Source organism: Anolis sagrei, chromosome X (assembly GCF_037176765.1).
Source record: "Anolis sagrei isolate rAnoSag1 chromosome X, rAnoSag1.mat, whole genome shotgun sequence".
Taxonomy (NCBI): domain Eukaryota; kingdom Metazoa; phylum Chordata; class Lepidosauria; order Squamata; family Dactyloidae; genus Anolis; species Anolis sagrei.
In genome coordinates this window covers 6503253-6528369 of record NC_090034.1, presented here as the reverse complement: position 1 = coordinate 6528369, position 25117 = coordinate 6503253, and the positions used below count along the sequence as shown (strand labels likewise).

At 44.1% G+C, this 25117-nt stretch overlaps 1 protein-coding gene across 1 annotated transcript; it reads left to right on the top strand.

Annotated features, from left to right (window-relative positions):
- Positions 1–1387: 1387 nt before the first annotated feature.
- LOC132782168 (cytochrome P450 3A9-like) lies at positions 1388–25117 on the top strand. The gene is made up of 13 exons (XM_067460546.1): positions 1388–1595; positions 5021–5114; positions 6551–6603; positions 8617–8716; positions 8836–8949; positions 11305–11393; positions 11609–11757; positions 14290–14417; positions 14586–14664; positions 16147–16307; positions 18235–18461; positions 21106–21268; positions 24669–25117. Exons 1-13 carry the CDS (start codon positions 1525–1527, stop codon positions 24762–24764), a joined length of 1524 nt encoding a protein of 507 aa, XP_067316647.1. The 5' UTR covers positions 1388–1524; the 3' UTR covers positions 24765–25117.

Here is a 25117-nt window from a genome sequence, read left to right as displayed (position 1 = left end):
AGGAGGGAGGGGGGAGGAAGGAAGAAAAGAGGGAAGGAAGGAAGGAAGGGAAGGAGGGAGGGAAGGAAGGAAGGAAGGAAGGAAGGAAGGAAGGAAGGAGGGAGGGAGGGAGGGAGGGAAGGGAGGGAGGGAGGGAGGGAGGGAAGGAAGGAAAGAAGGAAGGAAGGAGGGAGGGAAGGAAGAAAAGGGGGAAGGAAGGAAGAAAAGAGGGAGGGAAAGAAGGAAGGAGGGAGGGAAGGAAGGAAGGAAGAAAAGAGGGAGAGAAGGAGGAAGGAAGGAAGGAAGGAAGGAAGGAAGGAAGGAAGGAAGGAAGGAGGGAGGGAGGGAGGGAGGGAGGGAGGGAGGGAAGGGAGGGAGGGAGGAAGGAAGAAAAGAGGGAGGGAAGGAAGGAATGGGAGGAGGGAGGGAAGGAAGGAAAGGAAGAAGGAAGGAGGGAGGGAAGGAAGGAAGGAAGAAAAGGGGGAAGGAAGGAAGAAAAGGGAGGGAGGGAAGGAAAGGGGGAAGTAAGGAAGAAAAGAGGGAGGGAAGGAAGGAGGGAGGGTAGGAAGGAAAGAAAGGGAAGGAAGGAAGAAAAGAGAGGGAAGGAAGGAAGGAAGGAAGGAAGGAAGAAAAGGGAGGAAGGGAAGGAAGTAAAGGGGAAGTAAGGAAGAAAACGGAGGGAGGGAGGGGAGGAGGGAGGGGAGGAAGGAAGGAAAGAAAGGAGGGAAGGAAGGAAGAAAAGAGAGGGAAGGAAGGAAGAAAAGGGAGGAAGGGAAGGAAGTAAAGGGGAAGTAAGGAAGAAAAGAGGGAGGGAAGGAAGGAGGGAGGGAAGAAAGGAGGGAAAGAAGGAATGAAAGGGAAGGAAAAGGAGGGAAGGAAGAAAAGAGAGGGAGGGAAGGAAGGAGGGAAGGAAGGAAGAAAAGAGAGGGAGGGAGGGAAGGAAGGAAGGAAAGAAAGAGAAAAGGAGAGAGGGAAGGAGGGAGGAAAGAAGGAAAGGAAGATGAAAGGGTGGAAGGGAAGGAAAGGGGGAAGGAGAATGAGAGAAGGAAGGAAGGATAGTATGGTGAGAAAGAGGAGGGCCTGAGAAAAGAGCCCAAGGGGCCACATCCCTCCCTTGGGCCTGACTTTAACCCATAGATGGTGTGGAAGCACCCTGGGTAACCTTGAGCAAAGGACACTTCCTCAGATTCCTTTTTCTTTCTTTCTTTTTTTGCCTGAATGAATGGTGCCAAGAAATCCCTGCCATGGGCTGGATGCCAAGGCTGCTGTTCCCGATTCGGGACTCAAAGTTGGCACTGGCAGGGAATGCATCCAAAGGGCAAATAAAGGCAAAACCAGTTTCTGGAGAGATCAAGGGCGAGGCCAGCTGGGCTGCTGTGATGTCAACATCCCTGTCAACTGGGATTTCCCTGCCTCTTTCACGTGACCTCTGAGGGAGGAAACAGACATATAAGAGCACAAGGAGTGCCCAGAGAAAGCAAACATAGGACACTTTCTCCTCTCAACGCTGCCAAGGAGAGAGAAGGGATCAGTGTGCGGTGCAACATGGACCTCCTTTCCTTCCTTTCCCCCCAAACTTGGGTGTTTGTGGGGCTCTTCTTGGTCCTCCTGATGCTGTGAGTACAATGGGGGGTCTGGCATCTCCTTAGGGGTCAGCTTGGGACAGCAACCAAGGTCAGGTTCGACAGCCGGGAAACTTGCTTTCCCCCCTAAAGTGCCAAAGGGAAGCCTTGATTTAGGTATGTTTCTCTCTAAGTGGCACACTGCCATATAATCCAGATTTTTTTTGTCATGTCAGAAGTGTCTTGAGAAACTTCAAGTCGCTTCTGGTGTGAGAGTATTGGCTGTCTGCAAGGAGTCACCGATAGGCTGAGAAAGGTAGTATACAAATACAGTAAGTAAATAAATAATAAGGACGTTGCCCAGGGGATCCCCAGATGTCTTACCATCCTGTGGGAGGCTTCTCTCATGTCCCTGCATGGGAAGCTGGAGCTGACAGACGGGAGCTCACCCCATCCCGCAGATTCAAACCACAAGTGGTTTCTGGTGTGAGAGGATTGGCCGTCTGCAAGGATGTTGCTCAGGGGATGTCCGGATGTGTGGGGGGCTTCTCTCATTTCCCAGCATGGGAAGCTGGAGCTGACAAACGGGAGCTCACCCCATCCCGCAGATTCAAACCGCAAGTCGTTTCTGGCGTGAAAGAATTGTCTGTCTGCAAGGATGTTGCCCAGGGGACGCCCGGATGTGTGGGGGGCTTCTCTCATTTCCAAGCATGGGGAGCTGGAGCTGACAGACAGGAGCTCACCCCATCCCGCGGATTCAAACTGCCGACCTTCAGGTCAGCAGTTGAGCCAGCACAAGGGTTTCCACTCATTGTGCCACTGCAGATCCACTTTGTCTGCTTTGAACTGGATAATATGAGTCCACACTGCCATATTATCCAGTTCAAAGCAGATCATCTGAATTTCATATGGCAGTATAGATGGGGCTTTAAAGTAGTGTCAAACTGTGTTAATTTGTCAGTGTAGAATCCCATGAAGGTATCACCTTAGGGTTTTTACTTCTGGATTGCACTGCTGCACTCTTTCATGCAACCTGTCCTAAACTTCCGGATTATCTGCTTTGAAGTGGACTATATGGCAGTGTAGACTCATATAATCCAGTTCGAAGAAGATAATGTGGATTATATGATCTGATAATCTGGATTGTATGGCAGTCTAGAAGGGGCCCAGGACAATCAAAATAATGTATTTTTTAAAAAAATATATATCCAAGAACGACAGCAACAAATACCAAATCCAGCCAACACTTATGTTGTGGGTTGTTGTAGGTTTTTCGGGCTGTATGGCCATGGTCTAGAGGCATTCTCTCCTGACGTTTCGCCTGCACTTTGGCAAGCATCCTCAGAGGTAGTGAGGTCTGTTGTGTTTGGTGGAGACTGGCGATAATTAAAATGGATTATACCACATACCTGTGCAGACGTGTGCAAAGTGATGTAGATGCCAAGACTTTCTGTTCAAAGCTGTTCTTGAAACTCGATACCAGAAAGAAGCCAATGTCCTTTGCCCTGATAAATAGTTTTAAAACCCTGCCCTTTCAGACTCTGTGCCTTCAGTTGCAATTCCCATATTTTGTTCGACTTCGGATCCTCCTGGGCCCAGAATATCTAGTCTGATAATCCACACTATCTGCTTTGAACTGGGTTATCTGAGTTCACGATGCCATATAACCCGGTTCAAAGCAGATAATGTGGATTATATGGCTTTTACTTACTTATAGAATCATAGAATCAAAGAGTTGGAAGAGACCTCCTGGGCCATCCAGTCCAACCCCATTCTGCCAAGAAGCAGGAATGTTGCATTCTAATCACCCCTGACAGATGGCCATCCAGCCCCTGTTTAAAAGCTTCCAAAGAAGGAGCCTCCACCACACTCCGGGACAGAGAGTTCCACTGCTGAACGGCTCTCACAGTCAGGAAGTTCTTCCTCATGTTCAGATGGAATCTCCTCTCTTGTAGTTTGAAGCCATTGTTCCATTGCGTCCTAGTCTCCAGGGAAGCAGAAAACAAGCTTGCTCCCTCCTCCCTGTGGCTTCCTCTCACATATTTATACATGGCTATCATATCCCCTCTCAGCCTTCTCTTCCTCAGGCTAAACATGCCCAGCTCCTTAAGCCGCTCCTCATAGGGCTTGTTCTCCAGACCCTTGATCATTTTAGTCGCTCTCCTCTGGACACATTCCAGCTTGTCAATATCTCTCTTGAATTGTGGTGCCCAGAATTGGACACAATATTCCAGGTGTAGTCTAACCAAAGGGGAATAGAGCATGGGGAGCATGACTTCCCTGGATCTAGACACTAGGCTCCTCTTGATGCAGGCCAAAATCCCATTGGCTTTTTTTGCCGCCACATCACATTGTTGGCTCATGTTTAACTTGTTGTCCACGAGGACTCCAAGATCTTTTTCACACGTACTGCTCTCGAGCCATGCCTCATAGTCCCGCATTCTTTATCTTTGCATTTCGTTTTTCCTGCCGAAGTGGAGTATCTTGCATTTGTCACAGAACTTCCTGACTGTGAGAGCTGTTCAGCAGTGGAACTCTCTGCCCCGGAGTGTGGTGGAGGCTCCTTCTTTGGAGGCTGGATGGCAATCTGCAGGGGTGTTTTGAATGCAATTTTCCTGCTTCTTGGCAGAATGGGGTGGACTGGATGGCCCACCTGGTCTCTTCCAACGCTATAAACTTTATTGTTGCTCATTGCCTTGCAAACTCTGTTCTAATGACTCTCAGACAGAGTATTACTCACTCCAGTTATCTTTTATCTTATCAGTTATCCGGGACTGTAGTGCAGCTGTCTTAGTGTCAGCTGCATTAAGATCACTTCTGGTCATGAGTTCAAAGCCAGCCCAGGTCGGAGTGAGCTTCCGACCAATTGTGTAGCTTGTTGCTGACCTTTGCAACCCGAAAGACAGTTGCATCTGTCAAGTAGGAAAATTAGGTACCACCTATGTGTGGGGAGGCTAATTTATGAGGATATAAAAATATACTCCAGTAAAGCACTCCAGCAAAAAGCATGCGGGAAATGCGGAAGTACTTCATCAGTGTCGCAGATGGACGATGACAGTGACAGCTCCCCTGGCGGCCAGAAAAGTTTAATATCCTCTGAGTGTCTGTTTATATCTGTTGTGTGTCTTTGGCATTGAATGTTTGCCATATATGTGTACATTGCAGCCTGAAAGACAGTTGCATCTGTCAAGTAGGAAATTTAGGTACCGCTTATGTGGGGAGGCTAATTTAACTAATTTACAACGCCATAAAAATCTCCAGCAAGCATGCAAAAGAATGAGGAAGTACTCCATCAGTGGCACAAATAGACGGTGAAGTGACAACTCCCCTGGTGACCTTCTTGAAACTGGAATGTTAAATAGCCTCTGACTGTCTGTCTATATCTGTTGTGTGTCTTTGGCATTGAATGTTTGCAAACCTCCTTGCCAACCTCCCTCTGATGCTTCATCCACTGAGCATCTCTCTCTTTGTCTTTCCAGCTATGGGATCTGGCCCTACAATTTCTTCAAGAAGCTGGGCATTCCTGGTCCAAAGCCTTTGCCATTCGTCGGCACGTTCCTTGAATACCGGAAAGTGAGTATCCACGGATGTTCGTTCGTTCGTTCATAGGCGGGCGGAGACAACACAGTTTAAAGTGTAACTACTAGGCTTGGGCGATCAAGGAAAAAAATTGGTTCTAAACTCGTTTTGTTTCTAGGGTGCGCTAGCGTTTCTAAATTCTGAGGACTTCCGAAAATTAAGATTTCAAAATTTCGAAATTTCAGAAACTTCGTAAATTACGAATCGATTTGTTAATGGCGGACGCGATTGCGCAATATGCTAAAAAAACCTCCAAATGGGACAGGGGGAACTTCTGAAGCTTCCCTCTCCCTCTGTTGTTGACTGTTTGTGTGATAAAACAAACAACAACTATATTATATTATATTATTATTATATTATTATATTATATTGTTGTATATTATATTATAATATTATTATATTATTGTATATTATATTATATTATATTATTATATTATATATTATTATATTATATATATTATATTATATTATGTTATTGTATATTATATTATATTGTATTGTCAAAGGCTTTCATGGCTGGAATCACTAGGTTCTTGTGGGTTTTTTCGGGCTATATGGCCATGTTCTAGAGGCATTCTCTCCTGACGTTTCGCCTGCATCTATGGCAAGCATCCTCAGAGGTAGTGAGGTCTGTTGGAATTAGGACAATGGGTTTATATATCTGTGGAATGACCAGGGTGGGACAAAGGACTCTTGTCTGCTGGAGCTAGGTGTGAATGTTTCAGCTGATCACCTTCATTAGCATTTGAAGGCCTGCCTGAGCCTGGGAAAATCTCTTGCCGGGAGGTGTTAATCTGTGCCTGGTTGTTTCCTCTCTGTTGTTTTGCTGTTGTAATTTTAGAGTTTTTTAATACTGGTAGCCAGATTTTGTTCTATTATATTATTATATTATATTATTATTATATTACTTTATATTATATTATATTATATTATATTATATATATAATATATAATATATTATATTATAATATTATAATATAATATAATATATACAATACTATAATATAATAGTATTATAATAATATAATATAATATAATATTTATATTATATTATTATAATATTATTATATTATATATTATATTATAGTATTGTATATTAGAGTGAGGCAAGAAGAAGCATGAGGAAAGAGGAGCGAAGCAGCAGAGCAAAGGGACCGGAAGAGGGGTAAATGCGAGATTGTAAAACTTGCACCAGACATACGAAAATAATTACGAAATAATTACGAAAATTGGAAAAATTGTTTCGATTCTTACTTACTCCTGTCACTATCCCTGCATGGTTCGATATTGGATCGTAAGCTAATTTAAATACGAATTAATAACGAATTACAATATTAACGAACTGGATCGCCCAAGCCTAGTAACTACCCCCTCCCCTTGCCTGGATTTCCCATTCTTGGCTTTTCTGACATCTCTTTTTCTCTTGGCAGGGGGTCCTTGATTTCGACGAGATGTGTCACAAGAAGTATGGCAAGATCTGGGGGTGAGTTCCTACCGTTGGTTGACAGAGACAATTTGCTGTTGGCTGGAGCTGTCCATTTATTTCTAGTGCAGACATGCATAGCATCTCAAACTCAACCCTGCAACTCCCTTTCTGACCTTTGCATCCTACCTAAGCGGGGTTTGTTGATAGCCTTGCACGGGGGTTCTCAACCCTTTTCAGTCGTGGAGCCTCAATCAATGTTTATGTATAATCTATATAAATAAAAATGTAATGTTCAAAAACCACTGGACGTATTAACACGAAATTTGGACACTATACCCCTAACAGCGCTCCATGCAGTCATGCTGGCCACATGACCTTGGAGGTGTCTACGGACAACGCTGGCTCTTCGGCTTAGAAATGGAGATGAGCACCACACCCCAGAGTCAGACATGACTGGACTTCATGTCAGGGGACAACCTTTACCTTTACCTTTTACCCCTAACAGACCAACGAGTGACCATCACTTATAAACTACCACACACACCCCCCAAAAAAAACAGTGGAAAGGACTTAAAAAAACCCCAAAAGCTAAATGATGGAAAGCTAAATGACAATGCAGGGGGGAGAAAGGAAGAGGGAGGGAAGGAAGGGGAAAAAGAAAGGAGAGAAAGAGGGAGGGAAAGAAAGAAGGAAAGAAAAAAGGGAAGGAAGGAAAGAGGGAGCGAAGGAAGGAGAGAAAGAGAGAGGGAAAGAAAGAACGAAAGAGAGAAGGAAGCATGGAAGCAAAGAGCGAAAGAAGGAAGGAAAGAGATAGAGAAGGAAGGAAGGAGAGAAAGAGGGTGGAAAAGAAAACGGGAGGGGGAAGGAAAGAAAGAGGTAGGGAAGGAAGGAAGGAAGGAAGGAAGGAAGGAAGGAAGGAAGGAAGGAGAAGGAAAGACAGAGTGAAGGAAGGAGGGAAAGAAGGAGAGAAAGAGGGAGGGAAAGAAAGACAGAAGGAAGGATGGAAGCAAAACGTGAAGGAAGGAAAGAGGTAGAAAATGAAGAGAGAAAGAGGTAGAGGAAGAAGTAGAGAAGGAAGGGAGGAGAGAAGGAAAGAAGAAAAGGGAAGGGAGGGAGGAAGGAAAGAAGGAGCAAAGGAAGGAGGGAAAGAAGGAGAGAAAGAGGGAGGGAAGGTTGGCTACAGCAATGCGTGACGGGTACAGCTAGTCTATATAAATAAAAATGTAATGTGGGATTAACAGAACTCAAAAACCACTGGACGAACTGACACCAAATTTGGACACAAGACACCTAACAACCCAATGTATGTCCTTCACTCAAAAAAATTGATTTTGTCATTTGGGAGTTGTAGTTGCTGGGATTTATAGTTCACCTACAATCAAAGAGCATTCTGAACCCCACCAACGATGGAATTGAACCAAACTTTGGCACACAGTTCTCCCATGATCAACAGAAAATACTGGAAGGGTTTGTTGGGCAGTGTCCTTTGGTTTTGGAGTTGTAGTTCACCTACATCCAGAAATCACTGTGGACTCAAACAATGATGGATCTGGACCAAACTCTACACAAATACTCAATATGCCCAAAGGTGTACACCGGTGGAGTTTGGGGAAAATAGAATCTTGACATTTGGGAGTTGTAGTTGCTGGGATTTGTAGTTCACCTACAATCACAGAGCATTCTGAACCTCACCAACAATAGAATTGGGCCAAACCTCCCACACAGAACCCCCATGTGGGCCACAGCAATGCATGGCAGAGGACGGCTAGTCTATATAAATAAAAATGTAATGTTCATTTGTGGGATTAACATAACTCAAAAACCACTGGATGAATTGGCACCAAATTTGGACACAATATACGTATCAGGTCTACACAGCACATGGGTGGCTCTTCAGCAGAATCCCTGCATCCAGTCATTAATGTGGGTCAAGAGGATATGGGAGGTTTTGAAGTCAAGAAGACATGGAAATTTGGATCACAGAGTTTTGAGGTGTGAACTGTTGGATCGGGTTTATCTGGCTAAGGCCTTGCTAAGTGCATGTGCTTCTTCTTCTTCTTTGTCAACTAGATTTTTTGACGGGCGGCTACCAGTGCTGGCTATCCTGGACCCTGTCATCATTAAAACCATCCTGGTGAAAGAATGCTACACCCATTTCACCAACCGCCGGGTAAAGAACTCCTTTGAAATTCCTCTGATAGCATGTACTACAAAGCCAAGAGAACCAGATAAGAATCCCCGGTCCAAGTCACTCTCATGACTGTTTTCGTTCTGTCTTGGACTGTGTAGGACTTTGGCCTGAACGGTGAGTTTGATTCATCCATATTGATAGTTCAAGATGAACAGTGGAAGAGGATTCGCACGGTTCTCTCTCCCAACTTCACCAGCGGGAGACTCAAAGAAGTAAGTGGCCAAGGTTTCTTTGGACACAGTGCCTCCTAATGAATGCTTCTTTTTCTTCAGACTCATACCATTGTAACAGTGGGTTGCAACTTGGACTCTTGTCCACAGGTAAAAGGTATATTTTGTTTCAAAATGGATAACCACAATCCTAATCAAACTTACTACTTTCGAGAAATACTTTTCACATCATGTATTACAACAATAATACTACAAAGGAATTGAAGATATTTGGGCTACAAGTAGACTTGTGTGCAGATCTGTTTTCCTTCGCTACCTTCGGGAGCACGTAACGGTGAGGTCCTCTCGGTACGAAAACATGCCCAAAAATGGATAACCACAACCCTAATCAAACTTTCTACTTTCAAGAAATACTTTTCACATCCTGTATTACAACAATAATATTATAAATAAATTGAAGATATTTGGGATACCAAGTAGACTTGTGCACAGATCTGTTTTCCTTCGCTACCTTCGAGAGCACGTAATGGTGAGGTCCTCTCGGTACGAAAACATGCCCAAAAATGTTATCCATTTTTGGGCATGTTTTCGTACCAAGAGGACCTCACCATTACGTGCTCCCGAAGGTAGCGAAGGAAAACAGATCTGTGCACAAGTCTACTTGGTAGATCCAACTTGGACTCTTGTCCACACGTAAAAGGTATATTTTGTTTCAAAATGGATTACCACAATCCTAATTAAACTTTCTACTTTCAAGAAATACTTTTCACATCATGTATTACAACAATAATATTATTATATAGAAATTGAAGATATTTGGGCTACCAAGTAGACTTGTGTGCAGATCTGTTTTCCTTCGCTACCTTCGGGAGCACGTAACAGTAAGGTCCTCTCGGTACGAAAACATGCCCAAAAATGGATAAACACAACCCTAATCAAACTTTCTACTTTCAAGAAATACTTTTCACATCATGTATTACAACAATAATACTACAAAGGAATTGAAGATATTTGGGCTACAAATAGACTTGTGCACAGATCTGTTTTCCTTTGCTACCTTCGGGAGCACGTAACGGTGAGGTCTTCTCGGTACGAAAACATGCCCAAAAATGGATAAACACAACCCTAATCAAACTTTCTACTTTCAAGAAATACTTTTCACATCATGTATTACAACAATAATACTACGTAGACTATGTAGACTTGTGCGCAGATCTGCTTTCCTTCAGTACCTTTGGTACCTTCAGGAGCACGTAATGGTAAGGACTCTCTCGGTACGAAAATGCGCCTGCAACGAAAACAAGCGGGGAGCCGATCTCAGCTCCTCCTCTGCTTTTCGGCGTCACAGTTTAATCTTTTCCATCAATCCCAGCAAATGAGAAAAAGCCCCCATTCCCTGAAAACTCCTACCAGTTACCTCTCCTCTAGAGTAGAAAGTAGAAACCACTGTAAGGAAGCATTAAACCCCAAGCAGAAAGGAGATTGAAGTGTGCTGGGAATAAAGATGGTTTTTAAAGGAAGCCCAATAGTTCCAGGAGGTCATCGTTCTTCCTTACCTGGAAGTCGGGAAGCCTTCTTTAAATGCCTTGGAAAGAGTGCATGGTGTGGTGCAGTCCCAGGAGAGAAAGTGTGTCTGCCTGCCTTCAGCACCTCTCCTCTAGAGTAGAAACAGCTTTAAGAAGCCCTCCTTTAATACGCCTGCATGCAGTATCTCTCCTCTAGAGTAGAAACAGCTTAAATGCCTAAAATAATGGGAAGGGGAGCCTGGGAAGTTTCAATTTCCCATAATGGGCCAGATAAAAAATTGAATCTTTCAGGACCCCTACTTCTTACTTCTTCTTCTACTTAGGCGATCTCTCATTGTCCGAGTAGGATAGTCTACCAAGGTCAGTGTACTGGTGGGTCCGTAGCTGACTGTGGAGCCCTATTTTTGGTCTGCATCTTCTCCCAGAGTGAGAGCATTGGTTTCCAGATGAAAGGCGGTCCCGGTTGGAGTTGGCTTGACACGCCTTCCTCTTGACACATTTCTCACTTTTGCCCTCCATTCGTGCCTCTTCAAATTCTACAGCACTGCTGGTCACAGCTGACCTCCAGCTGGAGCACTCAAGGGCCAGGGCTTCCAGTTCTCAGTGTCTATGCCAGAGTTTTTAAGGTTGGCTTTGAGCCCATCTTTAAATCTCTTTTCCTGCCCACCAACATTCCGTTTTTCATTCTTGAGTTCGGAGTAGAGCAACCGCTTTGGGAGATGGTGGTCGGGCATCCAGACAACATGGCCAGTCCAGCGGAGTTGATGGCAGGGGAGCATCGCTTCAGTGCTGGTGGTCTTTGCTTCTTCCATCATGCTGAATGGAAACCTAAAGTCTGTTTCAGCATCTCGGTCTTTGGTCTGTGTTTCAGATGTTTCCCATTATCAAACATTATGGGGAGATGTTGGTGAAGAACGTCCAGAAGAAAGTGGAAAATGGGGAAAACATAGACACAAAGAAGTGAGTAATTTTTGTGTGAACAATGCAGTCCATTCTACTGCCTGCTTGACCTAATTGTGGTCCTGAATTTGTAGCTGGGCTTCAGACTATCAGAGGGGGAATCAAGTTGTTGAGGGATGCCAATGGAAGACCACTGTATGCCATAGATGCCCATTACATTGGATGTTTGTAGGGTTGGGTGTTTTTTCTTCACCTTTTTCTTCTCCTTCTTCCAGTATCTTTGGGGCCTACAGTATGGACGTGATCACCAGCACTTCCTTCAGCATCAACATCGACTCCATAAACAACCCCAACGATCCTTTTGTCACAAACATGAAGAAGTTAATCAAGTTCAACTTTGTGAATCCACTGCTAGTCCTCATTGGTATGAAGTCTTTGCTCTACCTGAGCATTTGGACCCCCTTTTTTATTAATAGTAGGGCTGTGCGATTCATGAAAAAAAGTTTCATAACTCATTACAAGTCAAGTCAAGTTTACATACTCGAGTATAAACCTAATTTTTCAGACCCCTTTTTAGGCTGAAAAAGCTCCCCTCGGCTTATACTCGAGTCAAGATTATTTATACCCTGCCACCATCTCCTCAGAGGGGACTCGGAGCGGCTTACATGAGGCCATGCCCAGCAATACATTATCTATATCAATAAAAATGTAATGTTCATTTGTGCTATTCACAGAACTCAGAAACCACTGGGGCAATTGACACCAGAGTTGGACACTATGTCCCTAACAACCCAATGTATGTTCTCCACTGAAAAAAACAATGAAAACCAAAAGTAGAAAGGACTTCTAAACTGCATGTCCACAAAGGAGAAACTGCATGTCTACAGAGACCCATGGCCATGCCCCCTCCTCCTCCTCCTCCTCGCGGGGAAACAGCCGGCCATTAAAGCCAGGTGCACGTGCATGGCCACACACACAAGTGAGTGGAGTGGAGGTGGAGGCTTGCCGCATGCAGCCTCTTCTCTTTCCCTCCTATGTCAGGAGGGCTGTCTCCTCCTCCTTTCCCTGTTGGGAGAGGAAAGGGCGGATGAGTGCCAGCAGTAGCGACGGAGCAAGGAAGAAGGGAAGGAGCAGGAGGAGGAGGAGGAGGAGGAGGAGGAGGAGGAAGAGGCGAGGAAGGTCCACGGTGCTTGAATGAAGGACCTTCCTTCTCTCCTTCCCTTCTTTCCTCCCTTTCCTTCGTTCCTTCCTTTTCTTTTCCTTTTCTTTTTTCCTTCTCCTTCCTTTCCTTCTTTCCCTCCTTCCCTTCCTTCCTGTCTCTCCTTCCTTCTTCCTTTCCTTCTTTTCCTCCCTCCCTCCCTTTCCTTCTTTCCCTTTCTTCATTCCCTTCCCCTTCATTTCCTTCCCTCCCTACTTTCTTCATCCCCTTCTTTCTTTCCCTCCTTCCTTCTTCCTTTCTTCCTTCTCCTCCCTCCCTCCCTGTCCCTCCTTCTTTCTTTTCCTTCCTTCCCTTCTTTCCCTCCCTCCCTCCCTTTTTCTTTCCTTCATGTCCCTCCTTCCTTCCTTCTTCCTTTCCTTCTTTCTATGTAAGATATAAATACAATATTAAATGGAAGGGACAGTCAAGAAGTAACGAGAGAAGGAGGGAAAGAGGGAAGGGAGGAAGGAAGGAAGGAGAGAAGCAGCGAGGGAAAGAAGGAAACAAAGAAAGATAGAGAAGCAAGGAAGGAGAGAAGGAAATTTAAAAAGTGAAAGGAAAAAGAGAAGGAAGGAAGGAGAGAAGGAACAAAAGATAGGGAAGGAAGGAAGTATGTCACCAAAGAGCAAGGGAGGAAAGAAACAGGTAGAGATGGAAGAAAGAAGAGAGATAGGGAAAGAAAAAGAGGAAAGGAAGGAAAGAGGGAAGGAAGGAGGGAAAGAGGGAGGGAAGGTTGGCCACAGCAACACGTGGCGGGTACAGCTAGTAGTGACATAAAATATAAACAACAAAATAACATCACAATAAAATAAATAAACCAATCAAGTAAAATAAACAGTGCAAAATAACATAATGGAAAATCAGGCACAGTGGGTGGGCCAAATGCACGACATGAAATGATAAAACTCTGGATGAGATAGCAATGAAAAGGGTATATTTATTAGGAGAGGGGGCTTGTAGGGGACTGAACAGTGGAATTAGACTTTAATACTCTCAGAGAGGAGATCCTTTTATTTAGTTTAGCAAACTTCTGTTGGAGCATATAAAAATCAGTTGGTGAGTGAGTTAACTGAAAAATGCAAAGCACAAAGCTGATTGGTTGGGCTACGCCTGACAAACTCGCTGAGACAGGGAGTTTTGGCAACAGTTACATGTTTACACAAGCATGTGGACAATTTCAACAGAAAGGAGGAAACCATGAAAATGAGCAAAATCTGGCTACCATTATTAAAAAAAACTCTAAAATTACAACAGCACAACAACAGAGAGGAAACAAACAAGGACATCTAATCACTTCTCAACAAAGGTTTGCTCCAGGCACTGTCAGGCCATTATATGCTAATCAAGGTGGTCAGTTGAAACATTCACACCTAGCTCCAGCAGACAAGAGTCCTTTGTCCCACCCTGGTCATTCCACAGATATATAAACCCCTTTTCCTAGTTCCAACAGACCTCACTACCTCTGAGGATGCTTGCCATAGATGCAGGCGAAACATCAGGAGAGAATGCCTCTAGACCATGGTCATATAGCCCAAAAAAACCTACAACAACCCAGTGATTCCAGCCATGAAAGCTTCGACTATACATAGTTACATGTTTAGGTTTTCTGCTTTTGGAGCTTGCCAGGACAGTTAGTATTTTTCTGCTTCTGGCCTGCTGGAAGGAGATCCTTCACATGGATACCTAAGGACCATTTGAATATCCCTCAAAGGACATTGTGTGAGTCAATGCAATCTATCTCCTCTTCTGTTTTTCTAGTCATCTTTCCATTTCTCACACCGGTGCTGGAGGCATTTAATTTCAGCTTGACACCTGCTTCCATCACAAACTACATTAAGGAGTCCATCAAGAAACTCAAGAAGGACCGACAAAAGAACCTTCATAAGGTCAGCCTCAGCCATACAATTGTCTTCTAAGTCCCTATGAACAAATCTGGGGGGAAACCATGGCTTTGAGGTGGAATGAATGGTCTCCACCAAGATGAGCTGCAGGAGGAAATACTCTTGCATTTGATCATTTTCAGCCATCAGCTCGTGTGTTTCTCTTCCCTGCAGGACCGGGTTGACTTTCTGCAGCTCATGGTAGACTCCCAAATATCAGGTGACATCATCGATGACTCAAAATCATATAAAGGTGAGATTTTGGATGTATTTCACACTCGTTATTTATCATTTTCATTCTGTTTTTCACCAATAAAGATAGATCATGAGATGATGGGAGAGGGAAGCCCACCTGCATTCTCAGAAGTGATTCTGAGATAGACAACAAGTGTAGATGATACAACAGCCATGGTTCCAGATCATCCAAAGACTATTTCTGTCTTCTTGGCCCAGTCTCGGATGTTCTGGATCTCATATGAGCTGGAAATATGGGTGCTGCTCTTCATAATATTCATATTGGAAGATCTTTGAAAAGGGCGCTTCCCATTGGCTACTCTGTAGACTTTTATCTCAGAAGTAGACATAGTCATCCCAACATTTCCATCGTTAGATGATTATTCTATCCCCATGGCAAGAAAGTCATTCCTCCTTTTGTAGAACATTGTGTAGAGTTTCAGCAAACAATCAAGTGCCAGTTTGTTTGTTTATTTCATAGAATCATAGAATCATAGAGTTGGAAGAGACCTCGTGGGCCATCCAGTCCAACCCCATTCTGCCAAGAAGCAGGAATATTGCATTCAAATCCCCCCTGACAGATGGCCATCCAGCCTCTGTTTAAAAGCTTCCAAGGAAGGAGCCTCCACCACACTCCGGGGCAGAGAGTTCCACTGCTGAACGGCTCTCACAGTCAGGAAGTTCTTCCTCATGTTCAGATGGAATCTCCTTTCTTGTAGTTTGAAGCCATTGTTCTGCGTCCTAGTCTCCAGGGAAGCAAAAAACAAGCTTGCTCCCTCCTCCCTGTGGCTTCCTCTCACATATTTATACATGGTTATCATATCTCCTCTCAGCCTTCTCTTCTTCAGGCTAAACATGCCCAGCTCCAATAACCAAGCAAAGCAATAATGTGACCCACACGTTCTTGTGAAATGTTGATTATGCTTGAAATTTCTCTCCGAGTGATACGACGATTGTCCTGAATCAACCTGTCAATCTTTTGCTTGTGAAACTCGGTGGTTGCTGTCACAGGATGTCCAAAGCTTTGTTTGTCACGAAAGTAGATGTTCCCACCTCAACATCTTTGAACTCACTCGCCCAACGACGCACAGTACTCACATCAACGCAATCATCACAAAGAGCTTGCATTCTCTGAGGAATCTCCTTTGGGGTGACACTTTCTGCTGCCAAGAATTCAATGACTGCACGTTGCTTAAGTCGCATTGACCGACCTTCTGCGCAGGGTTCCATACTTCACACTTTAACAACACAATCATTCAATGCTAAGGCTTCCCACCAAAATGGAACTGTAGAGGAGAGTCTACTGAATAAGCCAGTACCTGCCGCATACCAGTACTGCCATCTGTTGAGGAGTTACAAAGGCGGAGGTGTTACTTTTCATTCAACCCTCGTAGGATACAATGTGCAACCATTAATTCCACCCTGATTATTACTGGCAATTTCTCTACTGAACCAATTGAGCTGATTCCTATTGCATTTTCCTTTTTCACATTTTTTCCAGCTCTCAATGATAAAGAGATTTTGACACAGGCCGTTATCTTTGTCTTTGCTGGCTACGAGACCACCAGCAGTACCCTCAGCTACATGGCTTACCTCCTGGCCACCCACCCAGATGTGCAGCAGAAGCTTCAGGAGGAAATCGATGAAGTCCTTCCCAACCAGGTAAAACTCTGCTCTGTCCCCATGGCTCAGGTCAGCTGAGATGAGAGCTGCTGATCTCCAACATATGAAATATAATTGGCAGAAGGATAGAAAGGTAAGTACTAAGTAGTAGAGTGGAAAGATCATCAGGAAAACCTCTCAAGGTGTCCAGAAATCTGACTTGCTCGATAGTAGAAGAGGAGGAAAAGTCCTGCAGAGAATCCAGATCTTGCGCAAAATGTACAGTTTCTCAAATCTCTCAGTTACCATGGTTGATATCTATATAAATAAAAATGTAATGTTCGTTTGTGGGATTAACATAACTCTAAAAACCACTGGATGAATTGACACCAAATATTTATTTATCGTGTCAGGGCAACCAGTCAATTGTATTACATTTCTAACAGAACAAAACAAACAGACAGACAAAACACAAAATTTGCAAGTTTGGTAGTTGATTAAATGTCCTTTGACCAGTGTCTGGCCACGTGGAGTGCCTCTGATGTTACTATAAGAAGGTCCTCCCTTGTGCATGTGGCAGGGCTCAGGTTGCATTGCAACAGGTGGTCAGTGGTTTGCTCTTCTCCACACTCGCATGTCGTGGATTCCACTTTGTGGCCCCATTTCTTGAGGTTGGCTCTGCATCTCGTGGTGCCAGAGCGCAGTCTGTTCAGCACCTTCCAAGTTGCACAGTCTTCTGTGTGCCCAGGAGGGAGTCCCTCATTTGTTGAAGTTCTGGGTTTGAGCCGGCCACTTTTGGACTCTCGCTTGCTGAGGTGTTCCAGCGAATGTCTCTGTAGATCTTAGAAAACTCTTTCTTGATTTAAGTCATTGACATGCTGGCTGATACCCAAACAAGGGATGAACTGGAGATGTCTCTGCCTTGGTCCTTTCACTATTGGCTGCTACTTCCCGGCAGATGTCAGGTGGTGCAATACCGGCTAAGCAGTGTAATTTCTCCAGTGGTGTAGGGCGCGGACACGCAGACACCAAATTTGACACAAGCCACCTATCAGGCCAACGAGTGGCCATCACTCATAAAAACAATGAAAAACATAGCGGAAGGGACTTAAAAAGCCCAAAAAAGCAAAAAGATACAGCACATGAGCAAAAATGACTCCCCCGGCAAACAAAACACACAATAGCATATCCACACTCTCTTGCGGACCACAGCTCCCAGCATCCCTTAGACCAGACCCTTTAGGAGAGGAGGATGATCCAAATGCACTGCTTCCAAGCTGCAAGCTTTCTTCTCCTTGGATTTTTTTCAGAGCATCCCAATCCCTGCATATTTCCAATTTCCTATTCCTAGAATTCTTGCACAGTATTATTTATTATTTATTATTTATTTATTTCTTATTTACAACATTTCTACCCCGCCCTTCTCAACCCCCGAGGGGGGACCCAGAGTGGCTAACACTGGCAACAATTCGATGCCGCAATATCACAATATAACAACAATAAAACCATAAATACACAAAAGATTAAAAACAGCAACATTCATTATACAGTCATATAGCTGTTTCCATTATCATAACAATCATATGGTCCAGTTCAATGTCCCAAGTGCCGTTGTGCCTGCTAGCCAAAAGCATGGATCCAAAACCATGATTTCAGTTTTTTATCCTAAAGGAAAGGAGTAACGTCGCCAATCTAATCTCACTAGGGAGCAAATTCCACAAGTGAGGGGGGGGGTCACCACCGAGAAGGCCCTGTCCCTCGTCTCCACCAGATGCATTTGCGAGGCTGGTGGGACCGAGAGCAGGGCCTCTCCGGTGGATCTTAAACTACGAGGCGGTGCATAGAGGGAGATACGTTCGGACAAGTAAGCTGGGCGGTAGGCTGTTAGGACTTGTGGGAGTTGAAGTCCAAAACACCTGGAGGGCCCAATTTTGCCCATGCCTGTTCTAGAACCTGCGTGTAACCTTTTCTCTTTTCTTCTTTGCAGGCAACTCCTGTCTATGACACTCTCCTTCAAATGGAGTATCTTGACATGGTGATCAATGAAACCCTGAGACTCTACCCCATAGGAGGACGGATTGAAAGGGTTTGCAAAAACACCGTGGAGATCAATGGAGTGACCATCCCAAAGGGCACTGTTACCATGATTCCGGCATTTGTCCTCCACCGGGATCCAGAGTTTTGGCCGGAACCAGAAGAATTCAGGCCGGAGAGGTGTGAGAGGATCCTTTTCTCCCTTGTGCAATTGTTCCACCTTCTCCTACTGGAGAAATCAATGCTGTTTGATTTGGTCGTGGCTTTCAGTTTCTCCGGAGGACACTCCAGATGGCTCTGACATTGTCAGAAAGCAGTGTTTTGCTCTTATTGATCCAGAAGGAGAAGTACATTTTTGGCTAAGAGTGTGCAATAACCCATGATCTCCATATGGAAAGTCTCAACCCATAAATGTGGAGTGAGCCCTCTTCTTCCCCACTTCAATCACCATCTGCTTTTGCTAATGGTCACAAGTGAATCTTCCCTAACTAATAATGGTGTGGTACCGAGCATTAGGGGATCAATATGTGATGGTAAATGCCCTTGTTTCTTCCTTAGGAACGTTTCTGAAGTGTTTCCATTGCTCAAAAAAGGGAGAGTTGATGGTTTAATCTTTGTTCAGAACCACAAAGACGCTTTCAACTATATTAAGTTCAATGTATTGTCGAAGGCTTTCATGGCCGGAATCACTCGGTTGTTGTAGGTTTTTTCCAGGCTATATGGCCATGTTCTAGAGGCATTCTCTCCTGACGTTTCGCCTGCATCTATGGCAAGCATCCTGAGAGTTACTGAGGTCTGTTGGAACTAGGAAAATGGGTTTATATATCTGTGGCATGACCAGGGTGGGACAAAGAACTCTTGTCTGTTGGAGCTAGGTGTGAATGTTTCAACTAACCAACTTGATTAGCATTTGATGGCCTGGCTGTTGTTTGGTGTGGCTTGGTAGTGCTTGGGGCAATCTTTTGTTGAGAGGTGATTAAATGTTTCCCTTCTGTTGTTTTGCTGTTTTAATTTAAGAGTTTTTAATACTGGTAGCCAGATTTTGTTCATTTTCTTGGTTTCCTCCTTTCTGTTGAAATTGTCCACATGCTTGTGGATTTCAGTGGCTTCTCTGTGTAGTCTGACATGGTGGTTGTTAGAGTGGTCCAGCATTTCTGTGATCTCAGATAATATGCTGTGTCCAGGTTGGTTCATCAGGTGCTCTTCTATGGCTAACTTCTCTGGTTAACTTAGTCTGCAGTGCCTTTCATGTTCCTCGATTCGTGTCTGGGCAATGCTGCTGCGTTTGGGGGTCCCTATGTAGACTTGTCCACAGCTGAATGGTATACGGTAGACTCCTGTAGAAGTGAGAGGATCCCTCTTGTCCTTTGCTGAACGTAGCATTTGTTGGATTTTCTTGGTGGGTCTGTAGATAGTTTGTATGTTGTGTTTCCTCATCAGTTTCCCTATGCAGTCAGTGGTGCCCTTGATGTATGGCAAGAACACTTTTCCTCTGGGTGGATCTTTGTCTTGACTCTCGTGGCTTGTTCTCGGTTGTCTTGCAGCTCTTCTGATGTCTGAGGTGGAGTCTCCATTGGCCTGTAAAGCCAGGCCATCAAATGCTAATCAAGGTGGGTAGTTGAAACATTCAATGCTGGTGGTCTTTGCTTCTTCTAGCATGCTAACATTTGTCCACTTGTCTTCTCAAGAGATTTGCAGGATTTTCCGGAGGCAGCACTGATGGCATTGTTCCAGGGGTTGCATGTGACGTCTGTAGACAGTCCATGTTTCGCAGGCATATAGCAGGGTTGGGAGGACAACAGTGCTGGTGGTCTTTGCTTCTTCCAGCATGCTAAAATTTGTCCTCTTGTCTACCCAAGAGATTTGCAGGATTTTTCGGAGGCAGCGATAATGGAATCGTTCTAGGAGTTTCATGTGACGTCTGTAGACAGTCCACATTTCACAGGCGTATAGCAGGGTTGGGAGGACAACAGCTTTATAAACAAGCATCTTGGTATTGCTACAGATGTCCTCAAACACTCTCTGCTTCATTCGAAAAATGCTGCACTCGCAGAGCTCAGGTGGTGTTGTATTTCAGTGTCGATGTTGACTTTGGTGGAGAGGTGGTTGCCAAGGGAGAGGAAATGGTCAACATTTTTTAATGTTACACCATTAAGCTGTTTCTCTGGCATTGGAAAGGGATTGGCTGGTGACGGCTAGAACAGCACTTTGGTTTTCTCGATGTTCAATTACAGGCCGAGCTTCTCGTATGCTTCTGCGAAGGTGTTTAGAGTGGCTTGCAGATCTTCTTCTGAATGTGCACAGACGGCGTTGTCATCAGCATACTGGAGTTCTATAACAGATGTTCTTGTAACCTTCAGTGTGCTGAGGTTAAACAGCTTAATCCCCCGCCAACCCCACCAGCATTCAAATCTGGGTGTATGGGGTATTTGTGCCAAGTTTGGTCCAGTGAGTGAAAATCCATCCTGCATAATTTTGTGGTTGAGGTCACCATAGCATGTGGAACTGTATTAAGGGGTTGCACCATTAGGAAGGTTGAGAAAACTGCTATGGACCATGTTCTTTGGACCAGTCTTTCCCATAAATTGGTTCTTCTACAATGAATGCTTTTGGAGTCCCCACATGGCTTGCTTAGATCTCCTGGCAGCAAAGAATCAGTTGTGTGCATTGCTTCAGGGCCACAAATACCACCATGATTCATACATCTCTTCTTGCAGCAACAGATCCAAGTTGTGTGTTGGTTTCATGGTTTGTGTCTTTCTGTGCTTCCCTTTTTAGGGGAGAAGTTTAACTTCTGGCTTTTCCTCTGTTGTTTTGCCAACAGGTTTAGTAAAGAGAATAAGGAAACCCTTGACCCATACACCTTCCTGCCTTTTGGAGCGGGTCCCAGGAACTGCATCGGGATGCGTTTTGCTCTTCTCTCCTTGAAAGTCGCCATGACCGTCCTGCTGCAGAGATTCTCCTTTAGAACCTGCGAAGAGACCCCAGTAAGTTGAGAAATGTAACTGTTCTAGTAAATGAAAGATCCTTTGCAGGTTTTTGAATCACTAAAAGGAAACAACCCATAATAATAGTAATAATAATAATAATAATAGCAGCAACAACAACAATAACGGGAAAAGCTGGCACGATATGAGGATTTAAAGATTGAACTGCAAAGACTCTGGCACAAGCCAGTCAAGGTAGTCCCAGTGGTCATCGGCACACTGGGTGCAGCGTCTAAAGACCTTGGCCTGCACTTAAACACAATCGGTGGGTGCAATGCCTAAAGACCTTGGCCTGCACTTAAACACAATCGGTGAGTGCAGTGCCTAAAGACCTTGGCCTGCACTTAAACACAATCGGTGGGTGCAGTGCCTAAAGACCTTGGCCTGCACTTAAACACAATCGGTGGGTGCAGTGCCTAAAGACCTTGGCCTGCACTTAAACACAATCGGTGGGTGCAGTGCCTAAAGACCTTGGCCTGCACTTAAACACAATCGGTGGGTGCAGTGCCTAAAGACCTTGGCCTGCACTTAAATATAATCGGCGCTGACAAAATTACCATCTGCCAGCTGCAAAAGGCCACCCATAGATCACACATAGATCACACAGTCCAACACAGTTGGGAAGTGTCCAACACGTGATCCAATATAACAGCCAACAGAGTGTCAGCTGTGGACTCATCTTGTTGTGTTTCAAATAACAACAACAATAACGATAATATAATATAATATATAATGTAATGTAATATATTGTATATACATGTAATATTTATAATATTATAATGCAATACGATATGATACTAATGATCATATGATATTATAATTATATTTTTATATTACATGTAATATTACTAATAAAATTACAATATGATGGTATAGTACAATATAGTAATATATAATACTGATATTGTACTATGCTAATAATATAATATATTGTATGTATATATATCTTGTAAGCCGCTCTGAGTCTCCTTTGGGGTGAGAAGGGTGGCATATAAATGTCGTAAATAAATAAATAATAACAATAATAATAACAATAATAACAATTAGAGTTGTGCATGGGTCCATTTTCCTTCATTATATCTGTTATTTTGTTACTTTCACTATCTTCGGTATCACGTAACGGGAAGTCCCCTCCCAGTACAAAAATCAGCTCAATGTGAAAGCAAGCTCCTCGCCTACTTTTCATGAGCAGCCTCCTTGCCTTGGAAAGAGTGTGTGTATGTGGCATGCAGGCCCAGAAAGTGCACACCAAGTTTGGTCCAGTTCCCTCTTTGGTGGAGTTCAGAGTGCTCCTTGATTGCAGGTGAACTATTAATCCCAGTACCTACAACTCCAAAATGTCCAGGCCAATTCCCCTCAACACTAGTATTCACATTTAGGTGCATCAGGTATGCATGCCAAGTTTGGTCCAGTTCCATCTATGGTGGAGTTCACAGTGCTCCTTGACTGCAGGTGAACTATAAATCCCAGTACCTACAACTCCAAAATGTCCAGGCCAATTCCCCTCAACACCAGGATTTACATTTGGGTATATCAGGTATGCATGCCAAGTTTGGTCCATTTCCATCTATGGTGGATTTCAGAGTGCTCCTTGATTGCAGGTGAACTATAAATCCCAGTACCTACAACTCCATAATGTCCAGGCCAATTCCCCTCAACACCAGTATTTACATTTGGGTATATCAGGTATGCATGCCAAATTTGGTCCATTTCCATCTATGGTGGATTTCAGAGTGCTCCTTGATTGCAGGTGAACTATAAATCCCAGTACCTACAACTCCATAATGTCCAGGCCAATTCCCCTCAACACCAGTATTTACATTTGGGTATATCAGGTTTGCATGCCAAGTTTGGTCCAGTTCCATCTATGATGGAGTTCAGAGTGCTCCTTGATTGCAGGTGAACTATAAATCCCAGTACCTACAACTCCATAATGTCCAGGACATTTCCCCTCAACACCAGTATTTACATTTGGGTATATCAGGTATGCATGCCAAGTTTGGTCCATTTCCATCTATGGTGGAGTTCACAGTGCTCCTTGATTGCAAGTGAACTATAAATCCCAGTACCAACAACTCCAAAATGTCCAGGCCAATTCCCCTCAAAACCCACCAGTATTTACATTTGGGTATATCAGGTATGCATGCCAAGTTTGTCCAATTCCATCTATGGTGGAGTTCAGAGTGCTCCTTGATTGCAGGTGAACTATAAATCCCAGTACCTACAAAATGTCCAGGCCATTTCCCCTCAACACCAGTATTTACATTTGGGAATATTGGGTATGCATGCCAAGTTTGGTCCAGTTCCATCTATGGTGGAGTTCAGAGTGCTCCTTGATTGCAGGTGAACTATAAATCCCAGTACCTACAACTCCAAAATGTCCAGGACATTTTCCCTCAATACCAGTATTTCCATTTGGGTATATCAGGTATGCATGCCAAGTTTTGTCCAATTCCATCTATGGTGGAGTTCAGAGTGCTCCTTGATTGCAGGTGAACTATAAATCCCAGTACCAACAACTCCAAAATGTCCAGGCCATTTCCCCTCAACACCAGGATTTACATTTGGGTATATCAGGTATGCATTCCAAGTTTGGTCCAATTCCATCTATGGTGGAGTTCAGAGTGCTCCTTGATTGCAGGTGAACTATAAATCCCAGTACCTACAACTCCATAATGTCCAGGCCAATTCCCCTCAACATTAGTATTCACATTTAGGTACATCAGGTATGCATGCCAAGTTTGGTCCATTTCCATCTATGGTGGAGTTCAGAGTGCTCCTTGATTGCAGGTGAACTATAAATCCCAGTACCTACAACTCCATAATTTCCAGGCCATTTCCCCTCAACATTAGTATTCACATTTAGGTATATCAGGTATGCATGCCAAGTTTGGTCCAGTTCCATCTGTGGTGGAGTTCAGAGTGCTCCTTGATTGCAGGTGAACTATAAATCCCAGTACCTACAACTCCAAAATGTCCAGGCCAATTCCCCTCAAAACCCACCAGTATTCAAATTTGGGAATATTGGGTATGCATGCCAAGCTTGGTCCAGATTCATCATTGTTTGGGTTCATAGTGAGCTCTGGATGTAGGTGAACTATAACTCCAACAAATCCCTCCAGTATTTTTGTTGGTCTTGGGAGTTCTGTGTGCCAAGTGAGTTCCAGTTCCATCGTTGGTGGAATTCAGAGTGCTTTAGATTGCAGGTGAACTATACATCCCAGGACCTACAACTACTATAAATCATGGTGACTTCTCCCCCCAACCTCTCTAGTATGTTCAGCTGCTGGACAGCTCTGCACAGACTTGATGCATCCAAATCAATGTGGCTGGAGTCTAAGCGATGTACTCACTATTTTTCTTTCTTTGCCTTCTCTCTTCTTTTCTCCTTTTGGCGAAGATCCCTTTGGAGCTGCAGAGCCAGGGTTTCATGGCACCGAAAAAACCCATCCGACTGAAGTTCGTTCCCAGAGTTACGGCTGAGTCCAAGGAATGAAAATCAATATATCCAAGAGTTGTTGAGACCCTCCTCTCATCTGCGTCACATGGAAAATGAAATGAGCCGATTGACGATTGTATTGGGGAAAGAACGTGTATGAATGGTTCCATTCACAGACTTCAATGGAGAGAACGTATAGAAGGCTTGCAGCTTTTTGTCTCCTCCCATTCTTGTGTTTTGTGTGTTGTTGCACCTCAGGTCACCTTCTGAGTTCATAATACACTCCTTCGCAGCCCATCTGACCCCTGCTTAAAGATTTTGATATAATCTATATAAATAAAAACGTAATGTTAGTTTGTGGTATTCACAGAACTCAAAAACCACTGGGAGAATTGACACCAAATTTGGGC